We start from the raw sequence: 20,504 nt of genomic DNA on the forward strand, positions 1-20,504 counted from the left end.
AGGGGGCGGATGGGGGTGGGGGCCAGGCTGTTTGGGGAGTCACAGCCTTCCCTACCCAGCCCTCCATATAGTTTTGCAACCCCGATGTGGCCCTCGGGCCTAAAACTTTGCCCACCCCTGTTCTATCCCCTGAGGTGTCAGTAGATTAAGAAAAGAGCCAAATGCAGAACTGTCTTGTTGATATGATCAAAAGTGAACGCGTCCTAGAATCTACCAGAGATTTATTTCAGAGTAGCAGCCGTGTTAGTCTGTATTCGCAAAAAGAAAAGGAGGACTTGTGGCACCTTAGAGACTAACCAATTTATTTGAGCCTAAGCTTTCGTGAGCTACAGCTCACTTCATCAGATGCATTACCAGAGATTTAGTGGTGTTTAGAAATCTCTTAGACAGATGCTTTATAAGGATCAAAATCTACAGTACGTGATTCAGAGCAGTAACCATTTTGAATCTCATTATTAACAAAGATCATTTTGGGGAGAGAACAACAACTTGATTCCCTTACATTAGCTTAGTGTCTGCAGTGGTGATGGACATTGCAATTAGCATTAGCAATTACCATTATGATTTTCTTAACTGTCTGGGGTCTTAGTTTCTGCCACGTAGGCAGCTTTTGGAATTTGCTGTGCATGGCGTTTGCTCTGTTCCATCTGCATGGCATCCAGGGGAAATGGGGTCTAACTAGAGACCTGGCAGACATTCCCCTCCTCATCACTCACCCTTGGGTTAGGCAGTCACACTTCTGAGGAGCAACAGGGCATGCTCCAAAAGGAAGACAGAAATCCTTTGTCCCCGTTTAATCCATAGTTTTAAATAATTAACCAAGCCTAATTCTGGTAATTATAATGCAATAGGGCAAATGTAACCTGATGTGATCACCCTGGGAAATGATTCCTAACTGTCTGAATGAGAGCAGCAAATGCAGACATTGCAGGTTCTCTAAGCTTTGATCAAGACTAAAATTCAGAGACAAAACAAAGAACAGAGGGTGCAACGTCAGGAAGAGAAAGAAAACATGAATTGCATTTGCAATGCCATAAGTCGTTTTTTATGGGAAGGAAAGGGCTGCAGTTACTTTTGGGAAGTCGCCAGGACATGAACCCTGTGCGACACGGACTTCACTGGGGTTGCAGGTACTGTAGCTGCTTCAGCATCACTCCCCTAGTTTTCTATAATGCTAACTGGGGTTTTTTTGTTTTTTTTTTTTTACAGTTAAGATCCATGTGATTTCAGACCAGGTGCAGTGCGTGAATCTCTGTGCGATATGTCACTCTGGGTGTGGAAAGAAACTGTTCTCCACTAATTTATTAAGCTCATCTCATAGCACAGGCAATCTCTCTAGGGACTGCTCGCAGAATAAGGCACTTCTCTCCATGAATAAGGGCAGAAGAAAATGGCCTTTCGTGGTACAAACTGTTGCTGGGGGAAAGCAAAGAAATCTTGACAGCAGTCTCTGCTCACATTTTTAATACAGCAGCCACACTACCTACTGTCACCTGGATTTTTAACTGTGTTCCTGAAGCCGGGTTCAGGGATAAAGAACATACAAGGAACATTTCAGAGTGTCCCGCTCAGAGCAGGGCTGGTCGCTTCCCTGTCATACTTATTAGCTCTGAAATGGTGGCCCCACGGAGGTGTATTCATAAATTAGAGACTTAAAAGATGGCTGGATTGCCTAGTCCTTCCCTAGTGCCAGTATAGGCCTGTTCCCTACAATGTATTTTGAACTTCACTCTGTCAAATCTCTCTAACCTGGTATATTGTTCTATTCATTTTGTGCTGGTGAAAGGTACCAGGCTGAAAGCCCTGGGGAATGAAGATCTCTGTTCATCCACAGAGCAAGTTCAGCATAACCAGCAGTAACGTGAGCTTTCCTGTGGGTCGCTGGAAGTGTCAGCTTTGGGAGGTGGGTGCCCATCCACTGGGAGGAGACCACACCCTTTACTTCCATGTAGGTCAACAGCTCTCAGTTGGTACCATCTTCGGGTTACCACTGATCTAAGCTAGATCGATCCAGCAACCTGCTGTGAAAGGCAAAGACTCCACAGCACATTACCAAACTCCTGAGCCATCCAGCCGTACCTACAGCCTGCCATTTTTGATCTGTAAATAGTCAGTGGCATTACTCTGGATTTACACCAGTGTTACTGAGAGACTCGCCCTGCTACATCCCCAAACAGCTGTGCAAGGAGTAACACACTCCTTCATGGCATCTAGGTGCTGGTAACTCACTAATATTCCCATGTATCCATCCATCACAACTCTTAGTGCCATTCTTGAAAATATGGGGACAAATTCTGCTGTCATCTATACTGTTGCAAATTAAGTTCAAAGAAATTCAAATGTAATAGAGTCCCTCTAGCTTTACACTGGTGTAACTTAGCATGGTCCAGTGCCTACTGAGAACCAGCTGCTAGCATTGTCTACTGAGAACATAAGCTGCCAGTATTGATACCTTCAAAAGGTGTTCAAATCCAAAAGGGTTGTACGTGACACCTGGGACTGCTCCAATCCTGCTCACTAGCTAATTTCTCAAGAACATAAGAATGGCCACACTGGGTTAGACCGAAGGTCCATCTAGCCCAGTATCCTGTCTCTGACAGTGGTCAATGCCAGGTGCTTCAGAGGGAATGAACAGAACAGGTTCACCAAATGGTCACCAAATCACCAAATGTTCCAAGTGAAACAAACATTGGTTTATTTTTCAACAAACTGAATTATAAGGTGTTTGCAATTCATGCAAATTTGACTGTGTTTCAGCTAAGCTTGAAACTGCTTATAAAGTTATCCCTACAGCCAAATCCCTGCTGTGGTGGCAGCAGGTGAAATCTGGTAAATTAGTTAACAATTGAGTTTAAAGTTTCGCCGATTGTGACAGTTAAATACACATGACAGTCCTTGGATTCCTGCCTTGATTAACAATTAACAAGCTGTCTCAATGAAATGCCTTTCAGAAATGCCAAGTGCTCTACACTTATAAAAACATGCCCTGGTATTCTATGGGAGTGGTCAAAACCATAATGTGACAGCAGGGTTTTGGGTCATTACTGTTGAAATTTCTCATGGGCATAGAAGAATTCTCTCTAACATACGTATTGCTAATTACTACCAATGCACCAGCCTAGTTATTTTTGTTAAGAAGTGACAGATGCCTAGAAATCCTACATTCACTACTAATATATCATCACATATTTGCTCTCTGCTTTTGGCATACTCATGATAAAAAGATCCCATTGTCCCAATCACCAGCAAACGTTTTTAGGTAGTCCAAAGATATCTGAAAGATCACAGAGAAAAATCTCCAGAGTTTAACAGCAGGGATTTCATTAGCACGTATCTTCTTCCAGCATAATTCCCTTCCAAACAGAGCATTTGAATTACAGCACAGGATTGCTTACAGTATACATAGAGGCCTATGGGTCTGTTTGGAGAGGCAGAAGAAGGCTGTGAACTGCAGAAGGCTTAAAGGAAAGATCTCAAAAGAGTTACATGACTTAAAACTAGCTGTAAAATAGTCCCTTAAATAAACACATATGTGCTGCAGAGTATTCCTATGAGGGAAACTCAGAGACAGCACAGACCCAGGAGGGTTCATAAAATACTTCACCTTCACTGCTGTCAAAGCCAACGCAGAGGAAGAGCAGGCTGAAGGTCGAATGGAAATTTCAAGTTGATCAAATTTCTGGTTCTGCCTGAGAGGGCGCCTGGGAGACTTTTGCCAGAGACACTTGTGCTTACCTGATTTGACCAGCATTGCTCTGTACAGTCCAGTAGCTCCAGGTGGTACCCTCACCTGGTCCTCCACCCTCTGAGACATGAGATCCAGGTCTCTGAGCTTCTCAGTATTGTGTAGTCTGAGTTAGCTTCTTCTCAGTGCTGTGCAGGTCTAAGTGTGCATGACTTTTTGGCTCTGTACTGCTAAGCTCTCTCACTTCTGTAAGATCTTTTCAGAGGGAGTGAGAATACACAGTCACGTGATCTGAGCTTGCTGCATAGCTGCTGCCCTCCCCTGCTGACAAGCACATTCTGCACTAACAAAACCATTCCGCTCGGCTCCTGTAATATTACGTTACTATTGTGCGAGGGGAGCTGCCCACACCTTAGGGGAGCATTATTAACTCCTCTGCACTAGTTGGGCAACTCCACCCAGAAATGGCTTATTTGCTGTTAATTGCTCAGCTTGGGGACATTTTTCCCCAAAGCAAGTGGCTAGCTCAATGCTCAGGAACGAGTTGATTCTTTTCATGGGAGGAAAAACAGCTTCCCATGTGACAAGTGATTGGAACAACAATTAAGGCAAGAACATTCACCGCAACCCACAGAGCTGACAGAGGCGTCAGAATCACTGCCCAGGTTCTAGCAGTGATTTCTGCCCTGAAAGCTGCATGGCACACGCAGACAGAGACAACCAGACTGTCCAAAGATCGGCCCACACTCCCCACCGCCCGGGATAATCCACTGCAACATGAATCTGGGGCAACAGCGTTACTGTTCGAGTGATGATTGCTCCTATTCTGGTGGTGCCCCAAAACGTGCTAGATGCTGTGAGGCTATGTAGGAAGAGGCAGTCCCTGCCCCTGCAAGTTTACAGTCTACAAGACAAAAAGGAACAAGTGTCACAAACCACAGCAACATAGAGGTACCGACGCCATGAGTCTGAGCAGGGATCGAACCCGGGACCATTGGCACCTAAACCACAAGCTCCTACAACTTGCAGTAAATAAAACCTCTCTGAATTGGGAGCAAATAGGAGGCTGAATGGTCGCTTAGCCCAGACACGCATGTTGACATGCTGCGTGTCAGTGTATGACACAGACAAAAGGCTCGGGGTCATACCAGGCATGCAGCCTGTTAACAGAGAGGGGGCGGGGGAAGGGCACGAGGGGATGAGTTCACAGGAGCATGGGGGTAAAGAACAGGAAAGGAACAGGATCATGGAGGGGGAGGGAAGGGAGGAAGGGGAGAGTAGCATGACGGGTGGGGGTAGGGGGGACTGAGGCTGCCATGAGTGGGACTGTGAGCGGGGGAAGGAGGCGGTTTGGATAAACTGCTTATCAGCAAGGAACCTCCAGTGGTGCTGGCATCTCTGGGTTCTTAAGGGGGCACCCCCCCATCCCCAACAGGGCTTCACCCTCTTCAGCAAATTCGGGGGCAGGGAGGGGCAGCCATACCCCAAGCTCCACGATCTCATGGGATTTTGGGGCTCAGTCTCAGCAGGGGCCACAAACACGTATCGGTGAGAGGGATGTGGGGGGCGAGAAACGTTCCGCCCTGAGAACGGTTCCTTTTGGGGTTTGGGTGTAGGGGTGAGAGAGCCCCTCTGCTAGCCCACTGCAAGTCAACCCACCCAGCTGTCAGAGCTCCTCTCTGGTGCCCTGCGATCGCCGCGTTTCAGTCACAGCGGAGCTGTAATCTGTATGGGGTGGGGCTGAGACTTTTACCACCCGGGAAGAAACGGGGCCAGAGCAGAGTTACCCTGCTGGGGGCGGCCATTTTGCCGCCTGCCCTGTGTGACGCTGGCAGTGTGGGAGCCTAATGGGAAGCTGCCTCTGGATCTCCCGCCGGCTGTAATATAGACTTACTAACCATCGAGCTGAAGAGTCATGGGACCGCGGCAGGCTGCTCGGGAGGGGCCATGCTGTAGCCGGGGTTCTCAGGGCGGTTCTGGCTGGCTCAACCCCAATTCCTCCAGGGATTCTGGGGGAGCTCAGCTACCCCTTTACATGGTGTCATGCGCACGTCCTGCCTCACCCGCTAAACAACACTGGCTAGTGCAGATGAGGAACAAGACCATGGGCCCTGGGTACCAGGCCACAGTCTAGCAGCATCAATGGCATTAGACTAGCATATTCCTTGGGCTCCCTACTGAGGTTGTGGTGGGTCCCTCTGCAGGGGAGAGGGTTTCCTGCACCCTCTCCCCCATTTCTGCTGCCGCACAGCTCCCAGCACCCTCTCCTCCCCTTCTGCCCCCACACAGAACCAGTCAGATGTTCCTATATTAAATACTGTGTTTCAGTAACACTCCTCCGCCCTGAGTGCGGACCAGGATTGTGGCTGGCTGGAACCCATGTTCTGAGCTCCCTGCCCTGGCCCCCCAGCCTGGCCGTGTTTGCGAGCAAGGGGTAGCCCCAGGAACACTGATTGTGCAGAACGATGGACATTGCCCTGTTTGCTGTTGGAAGCACCCCATTGCTTGGCTGAGCAGAATGTGCCATTCCCACCCTGGTGTGGCTCGCTCCAGACACTCACCTGAGCCGTTGACAACATGCTTCCCACTTCCGTTGGGAAACGTGGACTGAAGAGAATATTCTTTCTGTGAAAGAGAAGAGAGAAAAGCGAGAGGTGACCTTTCTGTGTGCTCCAGGGGTCTGTCTCCATCTCCTCAGTCTGGCCACCTGATCCACATGACGAGCCCCAGCGCCTCACACTCACATTCTGCACCTCACACTCTCTCACCTCAGGCTGCTCCCCCCAGCAGAGACGGAGAGGGACTTGGCCGTCTTCTCAGACGACCCAGGCATTAGGAAGGAAGAGGAATAATGTAGCAAGGAGCAATCACCTCCTTTAGCCCTAGAGTCCAATTCATCACCCTTGCCGTATGCCTTAGCTTCACCGGCGTCGGCCCTGAATTCATCATCAGTGGACAGAGTCTGCCAATGGACTTATAAATGGACTTTGAAGACAGTAGGGACCCAGAGAGTAGGGGCATGAGTTTTCACCTCGATCTGGGGGGAAATGCTGGATTTTAATATTACCGGGTGTAGTGGAGAAATTACCCGGTATGTATTCCAATACATATACATGGTACCTACATATGTGTGTGTGTGCGAGCGCGTGTGCGTACGCATGCACACACACACAATCCTGAACATTCCTATGTAAAAAAAGGGCTAAGTTTGAAAAGAGCCGTTCTGACATATACAGAAGGACTCTCACTCTCTCGAACAAAGCCATGCCAGAAAAGTGAGTGCCCTCCATTTAAACAGCACAGTTACACAATTCACAATTAAAGCAAACCTCTCTTGGGTTCTCTGACCTCAGGCACTTCAGCAGAACTCCAGATCCACAGCAGCAAAGACATAGGAATACATTCAAACGGACAGTTCCAGAAGAACCTCAGGAAAACTGGTGAACCTTAACTGGTTTGGATCCATGCTAACTTTCAGCACAAGCAAGAAGTTCTAGAATGAAAGCTAAGAGTCAGGATGTCACAGACCTACGATGATCCAAAGATGTCTGTCTGTCCAGCCAAGTAGTAGCACTTCAGCATTACTGTTCTGTTACAATTCCTTTGACACGTATAACCTTCACTGGTTCATTTGCCGGGAAGTGGAGCAAATAAGAGGAAATATTTAATTTTCTGTGTTGTTGCAAAGATGCCCCAGGATGGTTCATTTTCCTGACATGGCCAACGTGCCCCGGGGGCTCTAACTTCCTCAAGATAATGACTACAACTAATAGGCAGATATGAATAAGCTTGTATGAGAACAATGACCTTAAAAGCAACTGGCCGACTACAAGGATAGGGCAGTATTGTTTCCTCTGAAGTGGCAACACCACTTGGTGACGACCCGTAACGCAGGACACGCAAGCAATGGAAACGATCCCTTCCCAGTCCCTGTCCCAGAGTTCCACAGCAAGTCAGCTCCAACCCAAGAGCCCTCCTGGCCCTTGGTGTATTGCGCTAACCAACAGGCACCACTCCTTTCCCATTCAAATACTTGCAGTACGTGGATCTAACACCAAGTATCAGGTTATTAATACAGGGTCACGGGCCTCAGGCTAGTCACCTCTATTAGACAGCAGCATTTTGCCCAGTGTTATTTATAGTCGTCGCCAGCTCTCTGTTTAAACTGCATACAGAGTGACAGCCCAAATGGAATTCTTCGCCCTCAGAATGGGCCTTCAAGCTTCTCTTGGGTTCTCCCACACTCAAGCTCCTAACTCATATGTCTAGCTTTCTGTCCAAGAAGGGGTGGGTGCAGTCTCTCCATATTGCTTGTGAACTAGCCAGTGGCTTTTGCTCAGCTCTGGATCAGCAAGTTCACGGGGGCCCATATCAAGGGGAACAGAGCAGGATTTAAACTGGCCTTCAGATCCCAAGTGCCTTGTTGCTAGGACAGATGGGGGCCCACGAGGAAGCCTGTATCAGTTCAGCGTCAGATAACTGGTAAAAATGAAATGCTCAAAACTCTTGAAATGTTGCTCTGTGTCTGATACACTCTCACAGCCTCCCATGCCCATGCATAAGGCTGCCACTCTCAGACTCCTCTCCGCTGTGCAGCCTGTTTACTCTCTTCTTAAGGGATTCCTGTACATGTGTAGGGGTGTACAGGCTCTGTACTGTGATGGACGAGTCTTTCTGAGAGTAAAGAACTTCAGTGGAGCCAAAGGGGGCCATGGAGTTTCACATCAAACCTGCTTTCCTAGGAGTTACTTGAGCTACGATTCATTTTGGCATCTAAATTAGTAAACAATTTCAACCTGTGCTCTTAAGTTTTCGGGGCTAACAAAAAGCCTTTGTATTTCTCCACGGCTCCCTGAAGGTTACTGTGCCAATGCAGCTGGTTGCTAGGTGATACTTATCTGGAGCGGCTCCTTCGGACAATGCATTTCATGGTTTTCAAATTCGCCCAACATTACTAGCAAAGCTGAAATTCCTGGACTTGATACCCTGAGACAATGAAATCTGACGATGACTCATCCAGGATGTTATCAGCAAGATTGGTTATTTTTCTTACTTCTTCTATCCACAGTCCTAAGCAGGCACCTAGTAGGCCATGTTCCTTATGTTGTTCTTCCTATTGTAGCAATTCTGTACACTAACGTTGTGACCCTGAGCTGTTTGGGTCTTGTAATTTCAGAGTGACTCATGAGCTTGGGAAAATGAAAACAAGTGTTTCAAAGAGAAGATGGGCTTTTCTCAGGCTGAAAGGAGAATGAGCACTTAGTGTTTGGGGTACGGCTGTGCCTAGATGTCCCCACTGAGATTGGGCCCCCCATTGTGCTAGGTGCAGTATAGACAATTCCTGCCCCCAGAGAGCTTACAACTAATAGACAAGACAGGCTGGGGGGAAACGGGGGAGGAGAGAAAGGAAGGATTCTTATCTCCGTTTTTACAGCTGGAGAACTGCATCACACACAGGGATGTCTGTCGCAGAGCCAGAAACTGAGTGACTGCCCCAGATCTCCTGTGTCCCAGACCCGTTCCTTCAACACAGGACCAGTCTTCCCTCTCAGTGAGCTGACTTCTGGGGAGCCAAGCGGACTCACTCCTCCTGAGGATCTGGCGTTAGGTTTTACTTAAATATGTTCTCAGAGACTCAGTCAGTGCACTGAATACTGCGCCTATGGAGTAGATGAGGAATTATTATAAAATAAATAATGAATATTAACCCTCAAAAATATTAACCCTTAATTTGACAGTGAGGTGGGGGAAGGTGTAGGGGCTGCTCCTAGGTGTGGGAGTTTACAGAGGCTGTTTGCTGTGTTGATTTATTAGCTGGTGGAGTTAACTCATTATTGGATTCTTTGTTGCTGCTGTGTGGTTGTCATTTGTCTAATTAATTGCGAGGGCACCTAGAGCTTTTTGCATGGCAGTTGTTCATTGCTATTTAAAACTAGCAAACTAAATAATCAATACAGAAATTAGACAGGGCATCAGCAAGGCCAGACCCTCAGTTTTCCAAAGCTCTGTATGGCATGAAACGGTCCTTCCCCACATGCATGGCAAGGGGATTGTAATCGAGCCGGACTCACCCGGCGACACCTCCTGCTGGTTGTCCTTGGGAATTAGCTCGTCAGCCTCTGGAGCACCCCCTGCTGTCTGGTGATCTGCCTTACCGCCGCCCCAGTCCCTCCCAGCACCCGATGCCTCCTCCCACTGGGGTGCTGCCCCCTGGCAGTAAACCCCAACAATCCCTGAGGGTCTCCCCTCCCCGGGAAACCCCCACCTCGCCTCAGTCTTGGCTACTGTCAGTCATCGCTTAACCCCACTCCCCAGGGCAGACTGCAGTGTATCAGCCACTCATCACAGGCAAAGGGGTGTGGACCTGATGCCTCTGTCTACCCGTGGGCTGCCCCCTTGCAACTCCAGTACCCTAATAGGCCCTAATCTAGGCCTTTCAGCCTGGGAGTTTCCAGGCCAGAGCTCCCCTACTCCCAAGGCCTTTCCCCCCTCAGCCCTGCTCCAATCTAGGTATCCCCCAGGTCCCTGCAGCCAGGCCCTTCCCTCTCTGAACACAGAGAGAGACTCTGGCTAAGCTTCAGCCTAGCAGCTCTTTTTTAGGCCCAGTTGCGGCTTGATTGGGGCATGGCCCAGCTGTGGCCATTTCCCCAATCAGCCTAGCTTCTCTTGCCCTCAGCCCTGGCTCTCTCCCAGGGCTGGCTTTTAAGCCCCACAGGGCAGGAGTGGGTAACCACCCCTCTACAGGGATGAACCAACTTATATTTACTATTCACCCAAGCTATGACATTAGTGAACCATCACCGTGTATGCAAGCTCCAAAATAAACCGGGAACGGCTCAGGTCACTTTGAAAAGATTTCTCCTTCTGGCCCTTACGTGTCTTTAATAAACCTCATTTGACACTCAGCCCACTGAGAGCTGATTGCAGGAAGGTGGAGGTAATGTTGTGCACAGTTGTGTCTTTCAGAGTCCACAGGTGAAATCCTGACCCTGTTGAAGTCAATGGTGGTTTTGCTTTTGACTTTAATTGAGCCTGGATTTCACTCCACTTGCTGGAAGATCGTCTTCCAAAACCTGACAGATATTTCCTCGTCTCAACAGGAGACAGATCCTCACCAGGCATAAGTCAGTGTAGATCCATGGAAGTCCAAGGCGTTACGCTGATTTTCACCAGCTGAGGATCGGGGGCTTGGTCAGCAATATCAAAGTCAACGGCCTAGTGAAGTGACTTGCTCAGTGGGGGGGGGGGGCTTAGAATCCTGCCTCCCCCACCGAGAAAAGAGAAAGAAAAGTGCCAACAATATGGGTGAAAAGAAAAGGAGTACTTTCGTGAGCTACATGAAGTGAGCTGTAGCTCACGAATGCTTATGCGCAAATAAATTTGTTAGTCTCTAAGGTGCCACAAGTCCTCCTTTTCTTTTTGCGGATACAGACTAACACGGCTGCTACTCTGAATACGGGTGAGGTCACTTGAGTCACTGCAATGGCTACAACCCTCCTCAGCAGCTTCTTTCTAGCCCTCAAAATGCAGATAATTACCCCAGGTCGCTCTTTTTCTGCTCCAGAGGGGTGGGAGTGGGGACTGGGTGCCTCTGCCTGACCCAGCGGGGTCTATGGAGAGGTGTTGTGGGAACGGACAAGCATTTGCTTTTCAAATCAAATCATAGACCTGGAGAAAACATTGCGGCGATGGGTTGAGAAATGTGCTTCGGCCATTTCCAGAAACTGGGGACACTCCTGGGTAAATCCCTGCCAGAGGCAGCTAGAGCAGAATCTTGTCAAGGTTAATAAAAGACGGGGTGGGGGGTGGGGGAGGGGGAAATGTATTATTTTGTTAAAACATAATTGACCTCTAACCGCTCTCAGACTTCCTGGACTGAGGGACATAGTGTGACAGGAGGTACCAGGACATCCATGACTCACCCGGTAACAATGTCTCAGTGCCACGCTGCTCCAGGGGAAATAAACCATGACTGAACATTATACTGTTTGGAAAACGTGTGAAAATATTATACTGTTTGGAAAACACAGGGTTTCCAGTCCTCCAGCGGGTCGGGGTAGGGGATCGTGATGAATGCAAATCTCTCCTCTACCCTCGCGTGAATCAGGAGTCACTCCATTGAAGGGAATTACATTGGTGTAAAAAGGTGGTGAGTGGAGGACCAGCCCTACTGGCTTTGAAGGGTTTACACCGGGGTATACATTCTCGTTATGTTCATGACAGATTTTGGGTGGAGAAATGTGCCTGGATAGGGGTATGGAGTTTATCTGCACCCTGAGAGTAGGGTACAGGGCAGCGCTACAGCCTCTTACTTGCTGCTGTTTAGTCTTTGGGTCTGGAATGATGGTTTATTGTTCTTCTCTCTTTGTATAGCACTAAGGCCATGTGTGGCATGAATCAAGTCAGCCCCTGTGCACCCCTTCCATCAAAGGGTTATAATCATGGACCCTGTGGCCTCGGCCTGGCCCCACCCCAGCTCCACGGCACCCAAGAGGAGCAGAATCTTCTTGCACAACTGTGGGACAGACACTCACTCTCAGGCAGCCGAGCACCTTCCACAGCCCGTATTCTGACGGTGGATAGCGGCACTGCTGTGGTGGGTGACGTTGCCTAAGTGGCTTGTCCTTCGCTGCAAGCTGCCTGATAGATCTGAAGGCAAACCCTGCAGGGCTGGTCTACATGGCCATGCTTTGATGGCACAGCTAAGTGGGCTAGGAGTGTGACAAAATCCTAATCCCTCATGGGTGTATCTATGCTGGCAAAACCGCGGTGTGGATACAGCTGTGCTGAGAGACAAGCGTGTCTGTCAGCTTGGCTAGTGTCACTCTGGGAAGTGGCGTAGCTTACGCTGCATGTGCAGTAGGGGGCTCTGCTTGTGCGGCTATTCAGGCCAAGGTCTGTGGTGTAGATAAGGCCTTGTGAAATGTCAGCTTGGTCCAGTGTGTAACTCTGGGGAGCAGTTCCCTAAAGCCAGGCTGCAGATTTGGAGACCTGCTTCTTTTGTTTTCTTTTCTTTAAAGGGAGAGACAAGGGAATGAGTTTGCCACATTAATCTATTTCCCCCAAAAGAACTGTTACTAAACATGCACACTCAACCAGGTCAGTAACTGCAACTGTGCTTAGAGAACTCGCCTCCCCACTGACTCTATTGGCATTAGGGGGTCAGGTGTGTTTCCTCCTAGTTTGTTAACGGAGACAGGTAAGGAAAAAGGCTGCAGAGTCTTTACTGGACGGGCTCTCATACTGGGTGAAATTCACCCCTCTGCAGCCAGGGCTCAAACTGCAGGTCGGGGTGACTGGGCCCTGTGCTGAGGGGTGAATTCCCCCCTAGGGCTGTCAGTTAGGACATACATTACTCATTGTGTAGAAAGACGAAGGCCCTGACGTGCAGAGGAACAAAAATGCTCTGAAATGACCCCGGAACGTCAAACGGTGACAGGCCAGGAGTGACATGCAGGTTGGGCTCCAAACAAAGAACTGCTTTGTTCCAGTGTCAAAACGGTAAACATGCTTAGCTGGACTGATCAGCAAAAAGTCACGTACTGGGCTTAGCTGTATAACTGTGGACTCGGATCAGGGCGAAGCGAAAGACACGGCTGCTAACGACACACTCCAAAGGGAAAAAATGCGGAGGTACACGCCCAATGTCAACACGTGCACCACAATGAGATAACAAAGACTGCTGTGCATGGTAGGGGAGATCAGGAGAGGATTTCTTCACATAACAATGGCTGAATTCTGCTGAGATTTACAATATTGCCAACCCCAAATGGTCAAAAATCATGACTCAGGCTCCAAAAACATCATGAGATTGGCTTAAAAATCATCAGTGTTTTTTTTTAAAATTGTTTTTTTTTAATTTGTTTTCTGGTTTCTGAGTCTTTACCTTACACTTGATTCACATTTTTGATCTTTTCTCTACAACCATGAGGGCTAGAAACTTACTACTTGTTTAAAGGAAAGCTGGAGTCTCACGTGTAATCACTGGTCTCCAGGAGCTGGGGCTTTACGGAGAACCCACAATTATTGTGAGACTCATGTAGGAATGGTTTAGAGATGGCAACACCAGATGTGCAGTTGCACGGGGATGGGGGGCAGTAAGTCAGAGCATAAACCTTGTGCTATCCCAGGAGCATGCCACCACTGGAGATGGTCTGAAGGTTCCCTCTGAGAATTAGGCAGTTAAATCACAGAAGTTTTGCAGAGCTCGCTCAGTGCAACAAAACTAAGTCAATTCACAGCACTACAGGCTGGGAACTTGCTGCTTTATTTCACTGCATCACTCCAGAGTTGAGGGGAAAGTCCCACTGTCTAAACAGGAAGCAAGGGATTGGGTGGAACCTGGCTCCATCCCATAATACCCTGGGTTACCCAATTAACCTTATCATGGCTGCTTTCCTACAGGGATATGATGTCAGAGGAAAACAGCAATGTGTCAGGAGGGGAAACACGAAGAGAAAGGGAAACGACCCAAAGTGGAAAATCCAATGGGAAGAGTTTTCTTGGTTAGGTTCAGAACTAGCTAATCCACAGGCAGGAAGGCCATGGTATGCTTAACAGATGAAATGAAAGGGACTGGGGGCCTCATCCTGTGAAGTTCTGAGCACCTCCTGCAAAGTGCTGAGTGCTCTTAATCCTGATTGAAGTAAATGGGATCTAAGGGCTCTAACATCTTCCAGGCAGAGCCCTATATTCTCGTCAGTTTGTAGGTGCCTGCTTGCTGTGACATTTCATGTGAAGCACTGTCAGCATCACACATGCCTCCAGGTGTGAGATCTAACCAGTGAACCTCAAACAGCCTGGAGCCATAATGCACAGGAGCATACGGAGTCACTAGCCTTCCTAGTCTGTTCTAAGAAGCTGCTCCAAGGATGGCTGAATTCCTTCGAGCAAACTATACCCACAGGAGATGAAAAAATCCACCAGGCGTGAATCCAGCCAGGAAATTTCCCCATTGGTGGAGAGAGGTTCTCAAACACCATGGCTGTTGAAGGGGGCACCAAGCACACACTTACGGTCTACATGGCAGGGCCGCAGATGGCATAGCCTGGCATAGCTCCAGTGACCTCAGTTTACAAGCGCCGAGCCCTCCATTTTAAACTCCCTTCCTAGCGTATGTCCTGGAGTTGTTCTGTCCTTTAAAAGTTAGTTAAAATATAATAACATGTATTTATGGAAAACGCAAATGCCTTCACCTAGAACATGGATTTTTGTTTGTTACTTCCAGAAGTGGTGTGCCAACATTACGCCACACTAGGCCGGCTATATTCCTGGTAGTGCACAAGTCTCTCTGATAGGCTGCAGCATTGCGTGTTGCAGAGACAACTGGGAAAATGACTTATTTTATAAAGACTGGCTCGAGTGATCTCCTAGCAGGAATTTGCTCTTTTATTGGTATGATTTTGTTTCATAGTCAGCATGTACAGCACCAGCTCTGCTCCTGTGTGTTGTACAGTCCCCAGATTTGGATCCTGCTCTGATATGGAGCCAGATCCTAAGCATTTCCCCACCTTTTCATCCTGAAACCACTGTATTTCCTGACAGGTTTCAGAGTAGTAGAAACAGTAGTTTCAGCGTGTTAGTCTGTATCCGCAAAAAGAAAAGGAGGACGTGTGGCACCTTAGAGACTAACCAATTTATTTGAGCATAAGCTTTCGTGAGCTACATCCGATGAAGTGAGCTGTAGCTCACGAAAGCTTATGCTCAAATAAATTTGTTAGTCTCTAAGGTGCCACAAGTCCTCCTTTTCTTTTTGTAGTTCCTGAGATATTTCAGTTCTGAATGGCTGTGACTGGAGAACTTCACCATAAATTAGGTGAAGCCAAAGCCCGGGGACCTCCATTAAGTGGCTGGTAAGAGCAAGCATCAATTAGCTTTCCTTCTTCTTCCTCTTCCCCCTACTCGTTAATTTCCATCTCTAGCCCAGTGAGGGAGAGTCCACTCCAGGGACCCCACGCCTCTGCCAAAGCCCCTACCCAGCCCTCCTATACAACATTTCGAACAAGTGATATTTGTCCTACACCTAGATAACATAACGCTAGCTTTCAGTAAAATTAATCCTCTCGGTAATCTCTACTTGTGTTCGTGTGTTGATTAAAGTTGCTAGATAAGCCAGCTGTCAACACGGGCACAATCCAAGTGGCAAATGCAAATTTAATGACTCTTTTGTAAGTATGGTGTCAGATGGATTTAGGTCCATATCAAAGCCCTTATCTTATAGCATTATAGTCATAGTATTATGTTGCCAATCAAAATCTGAGTAAATGAGCTAGGAAAGGAATTGCTGCAATCAGATCATGGTAACTAGGAAATATTAAGGTGTATAAAATGCCACCAAGTGAAAGAACATCTACAGCCTGGTTCTGAACACACACACACGTATATACCAGTATAACTCCATTAACTTGACTGGAGTTTGCTCAAAATATTCTAGTGTAAGGGAGATCGGAAAAAAGGTAATTCATTCCCGTAAGTTGACATAGAGACTGTTTACACGGATGGTCAGTGAATGAACACAATGATTAATGAAAACAATGTTAGTGCTTAAAAAATAACCCTTAAAGGGAGGTCTGATGCATTGAAACCACACATTAGCCCCAGACACATCCAAGAGACACAGCAATTCCACCTGGTGAAACCATATCATATGAGACTTAGAAACACATTAGCTATATCCGAGGTGAACACTGGTTATTTTAAACCGGAGACGTCCTCCCATTGCTGGCACCCAATGCCTTGTATGAGACCATGTGGCTGGGTCCTCTTAGATGCTAAGACGTTACCTGAAGCTGCTGCTCTGCTCTCACATCTTAATTCTCAATAGTTTGTCTATTACGCTGCCTCTCAGCAACTGGGGCCTGGTCCAAAGCCCACCCAAATCAGCCATTGGATCAAGCCTTTGCTGATGAGTGAAGTACTTCTTGGGGGGTTGCTCAGAGCACCAAACCCCTCGGGCGCCAGTAGTGTGTCAGGTGTACTGCAAGCACGGCAGGTGCTTCAGCAGCTAGGCCTTGTCATTAATTATAACTCCAGATATTCCTGACACCTACATAAATCTCCAGCTTCTTTTGGAATCTTGCTACGTTCTCGGCCTCAATGACTTCCTGTGGCAGTGAGTTCCACCGTCTAATTAGGCATTATGTGAAAAAGTATTTCCTTTTATCAGTTTTGAATTTGCCACCTTTCAATTCAATTAAATGTCTCTTAGTTCTTATAGTATGAGACCAGGAGAAAAGAAACTCCTGATCTACATCCTCTGCATCAGTCAGTATTTTATATACTTTTCTAAGGTAAATACTTCCAATCTTTCCACTCTTTCTTCAGAGGAGTTTTTCCACTCTCTTGCTCATTCTTGTTGCCCTTCTCTGACCCCCCTCCAGTTCGGCAATGTCCTGTGGCAGATGGGCTGACCAGTATTGCACACAGTATCCCAGCAAGGCTGCCCGTTGATTTATGCAAGGGCATAAACTATTTTCTGTATTAGCCTCCCTGTCATTCCTTATGTACCATAATATTGTGTAGCAGAGGCTTCCACTGAGCTGTCCTCAGCGATCACCAGGTCTCTCTCCTGGGGTGATACAGTTAACGTAGAACCCTGTGAGATGTACGAGCAGATTAATTTTTTTCCTTCCAGTGTGCATTACTTTGCATGTGTTGACAATGAGCTTCATCTACCATGATGACAGGTTTTAGCCCATGAAAGCTTATGCTCAAATAAATTTGTTAGTCTCTAAGGTGCCACAAGTCCTCCTAGTTTTTTTTAATCTACCATGATGTTGCCCATTCTCCTGGCTTGTTCAGGTCTCTCTGATGGTCCTGACAGTCCTCTCTGATCCTGAGTGCCCTACATTTCTTTGTGTCATCTGAAAATTGTGTGCCCATTGAATTCCACTCTTTTGCTTTTTGTTTCTGTCGTCCCAGGGCCACCACCTGCCTCTGTTCCCCCTTCACGAGGGCCCCTTTAAGAACTCACAATCGTTCCAGTTGCCTTCTCAGCCCCAGCTCCTTTAATTCACTTGTCAGCAAGGTGGCAAGATAATTGTCCAAAACAGAACTCAAAAAAGTCCCCAGACAAACACACAATCTTTCTGCAGCTCCAGGATCCACACAGTCTCTTCCCTGGCTTACAGGCAAGGATTCTGCCTCTGGCCATCTCAACCACACCCGCTTCCTGCAGCTTCCAGCTGCCTTTTGTATTTGAAATACCCAATTCCCCCAGGTGGGCTCATCCTGTAATCAGGGCTGGCTTAGCCCCAGGCTCTCCAGCCCAGGGGCAAGCCACTCTGTTACAGTCCCTTAGCAGCTGAATTGACCCATGACAATACTTTGCCAGCCCATGAGGACTTAGCTTCTTTTATGGCCTCTTGTGAGGGATCTTGTAAAAGGCATGTTGGCAGTCTAAATAATGTAAGCCTGTTCTCCTTTAACCATTACTACATTGACACATTCAAAGACTTCTAAGGGATTAGTGAGACATGATTTTCCTTCACAGAAACCAGGCCAGATAGACGCTATCAGATCATCATCTCCAGGTGTTTCATAATTCTATTTTTAACCATTGTTTCAACCAGCTGGTCAGGTACCAATGTATGGTTTACTGCGGTGTAATTCCCCAGAGCCTTTTTTAAAATTTAGGTTCAACATTTGCTACCATCCAGTCCTGTGGAACAGTAGCTGTTTTTAAGAAGAGATTTCATATCTTCGTCAGCAGCTCACCCGCTAATTCTTAAGTTCCTTCAGATCTCTCGGATGGACCATGTGGGCTTAGTGGTTTAATGCTTTTTTAATGATCAGTTTGCGACCACACCTCTTCTTCTAACACCTCCCTCTCTGATAGCGCCTCATCTTTATTTCCAGAAAAGAGCATTAACCCACGAAGGACAGAATACTGTGTTTCTATAATAATGGGAATCCTTTAATGTACATAAGGAACAAGTTAATGGGAAATACACACACCATCCTCTGAGCATAGAGTCAGGTGGTTTGCTTTTGTCACCTTGGTTTCAGCACACCATAAGCATTGCTGTTTTGTGCCAGTTCCCATTGTCTGGCACTCATATGCATAGCTGGGTTTGTACAGCATCTGATTAGTTTTTTTAAGCAAAGCACAAAGATAATATTACCTCTATTCCCTGCCCATAACATAGCAGATTTCACTATCATATTGCAAAGTGCTTTCCAGTATATCAAATTATTGGTGTAACATTTCATTACTGATCTTCTGACCTTTAAAAATCTGTCCTATTCCACTTGGGCTAAAGCTAGGCTCAGGGTTATAGTACTTCCATGTGATTTAATTTCTGGCTGATCTCAGGAAAATGAACAGTGACCTAATGACTTTTCAAAGACTGTAGGGAAAAATGGCAAGCTTACACGGTGAGGCGAGTCACGAGATCTCATTACTATACTATTATCACATTACTGCGGCTCTCAGGCTGCGCTCAGAGACTATCAGACAGGTGGCCACTTTACTAGCTATTCAAGTAGAACCTTGCCAGTGCTTGAAATAGCACTTGGTGTTATTTTATTCATAAATCAAGCACCCTTTGGTTTTTTTTCCTTGTGGCCTTTAACGCAAATGCCCACACTGACCTGAAATACCAAGAGGTCATGCTCATTGCTCACAGGACAGGCATGGCCATCACAACACGAATCCACCCTTTTAATTCATGGCCAAAGTCTGGACTGAGTACAAGCTGCTCCATAATCATACTCGACACAGGGTAGCAGAACACCGCGCAGGTCCTGAATGAGTGCTGCCGGTTTGGAGCTATTGGCGGGAGACTAGTCCATCAACTTTAGCAAGGAATAAGAGGCACTACACTTTCCTTCCTAAGGTTTCTGTGGCCTCATGGCATGAGCTTTTCATTTCTGGGGGGAGGCCAGGATTCAGCTTCGGATTAGGCCTGAAATGGAAGCAGATTTGGTGACCTCATCCCATTCCCCACGGACTTTCATTCACATCTCAGAACCAGAAACCAGCTCTGCACAGGGCAGCCAGCTGCCACTGCCCCAGAGAGGTCCAAGAAGCTGGAAGAGGACCCTGTAGGTCAGGATGGACATGCACTGGGGAAGCAGGATGCCTGCTTCTAACCAGTGTGAAGCTTCGCTTTCAGGCACAATAAATGCATCAACATAAAGAAAAGAAAAGCACGTTTCCTTTACTTAGTGCATTAGCTAATCGTCTCTGCATTAGGCAAAGGATGTGTTGTTGGACTGATTGGCTCACTGTCATATTATGATGCTGGGGTAGTGGACAGCAGGTCTGGATTTAATTCAGTTTAGCCCAGTCCAGTTGCTGTGTGTGCTCTTTGCAGTACTGTGCCCACTTGTGTCTCTAGGCTGGGACCTATTCCAGGCATGGATTCCTGTCTTTCTGGTTCATTTGGATTTTACTCTTAGCACTGCTCAGGCTGCAAGTACTGCACGATGGAAATAACAATGGTGCAACCAACGGAGAGGGCCACAAGTGTTAAAACGCTGATGAATTGGGCCCATTTTGCTGACTTCCCCGGAAAAGTATAACTGCAAAGACAAAGAAGGGAAGCTAATAACCTCAGGGCTCAATCCAAGTGGAAAAACCCTCTAGTGAATTCAATGGGAGTTAGACTGGGCCCCAATAAATGTCCAATCTCAGTGCTGCGTATTGAGTCTAAAAACAAACCCTACAGAGACCAGTGAGATCAAGCATAATGTACTGCTTTTAGACAGGTCTGAACAACAGACTTCCTGCAAACTAACCAAAGCAATGAATGGCCGGACACAGTGTAAAACACTACCCCCAGCCCAGCCAATCCGTATGCAAGGACAATTTGGGAAG

At 47.3% G+C, this 20,504-nt stretch overlaps 1 protein-coding gene across 2 annotated transcripts in view; it reads right to left on the reverse strand.

The window, feature by feature from the left end:
* The window catches only part of FAM107A (family with sequence similarity 107 member A), a 63,877-nt gene that overhangs the window by 26,850 nt on the left and 16,523 nt on the right, over positions 1 to 20,504 (reverse strand). The window contains exon 2 of one of the 2 annotated variants that reach the window (XM_074957349.1): positions 6,247 to 6,310. In XM_074957349.1, the coding sequence (XP_074813450.1) occupies positions 6,247 to 6,310 (64 nt within the window). Of the gene's footprint in view, positions 1 to 3,735; positions 3,961 to 6,246; positions 6,311 to 20,504 lie in introns of those variants that run through there. The other variant, XM_074957350.1, reaches the window with a different exon arrangement.

The sequence above is a fragment of the Natator depressus genome, chromosome 7, assembly GCF_965152275.1.
Source record: "Natator depressus isolate rNatDep1 chromosome 7, rNatDep2.hap1, whole genome shotgun sequence".
Taxonomy (NCBI): Eukaryota; Metazoa; Chordata; order Testudines; family Cheloniidae; genus Natator; species Natator depressus.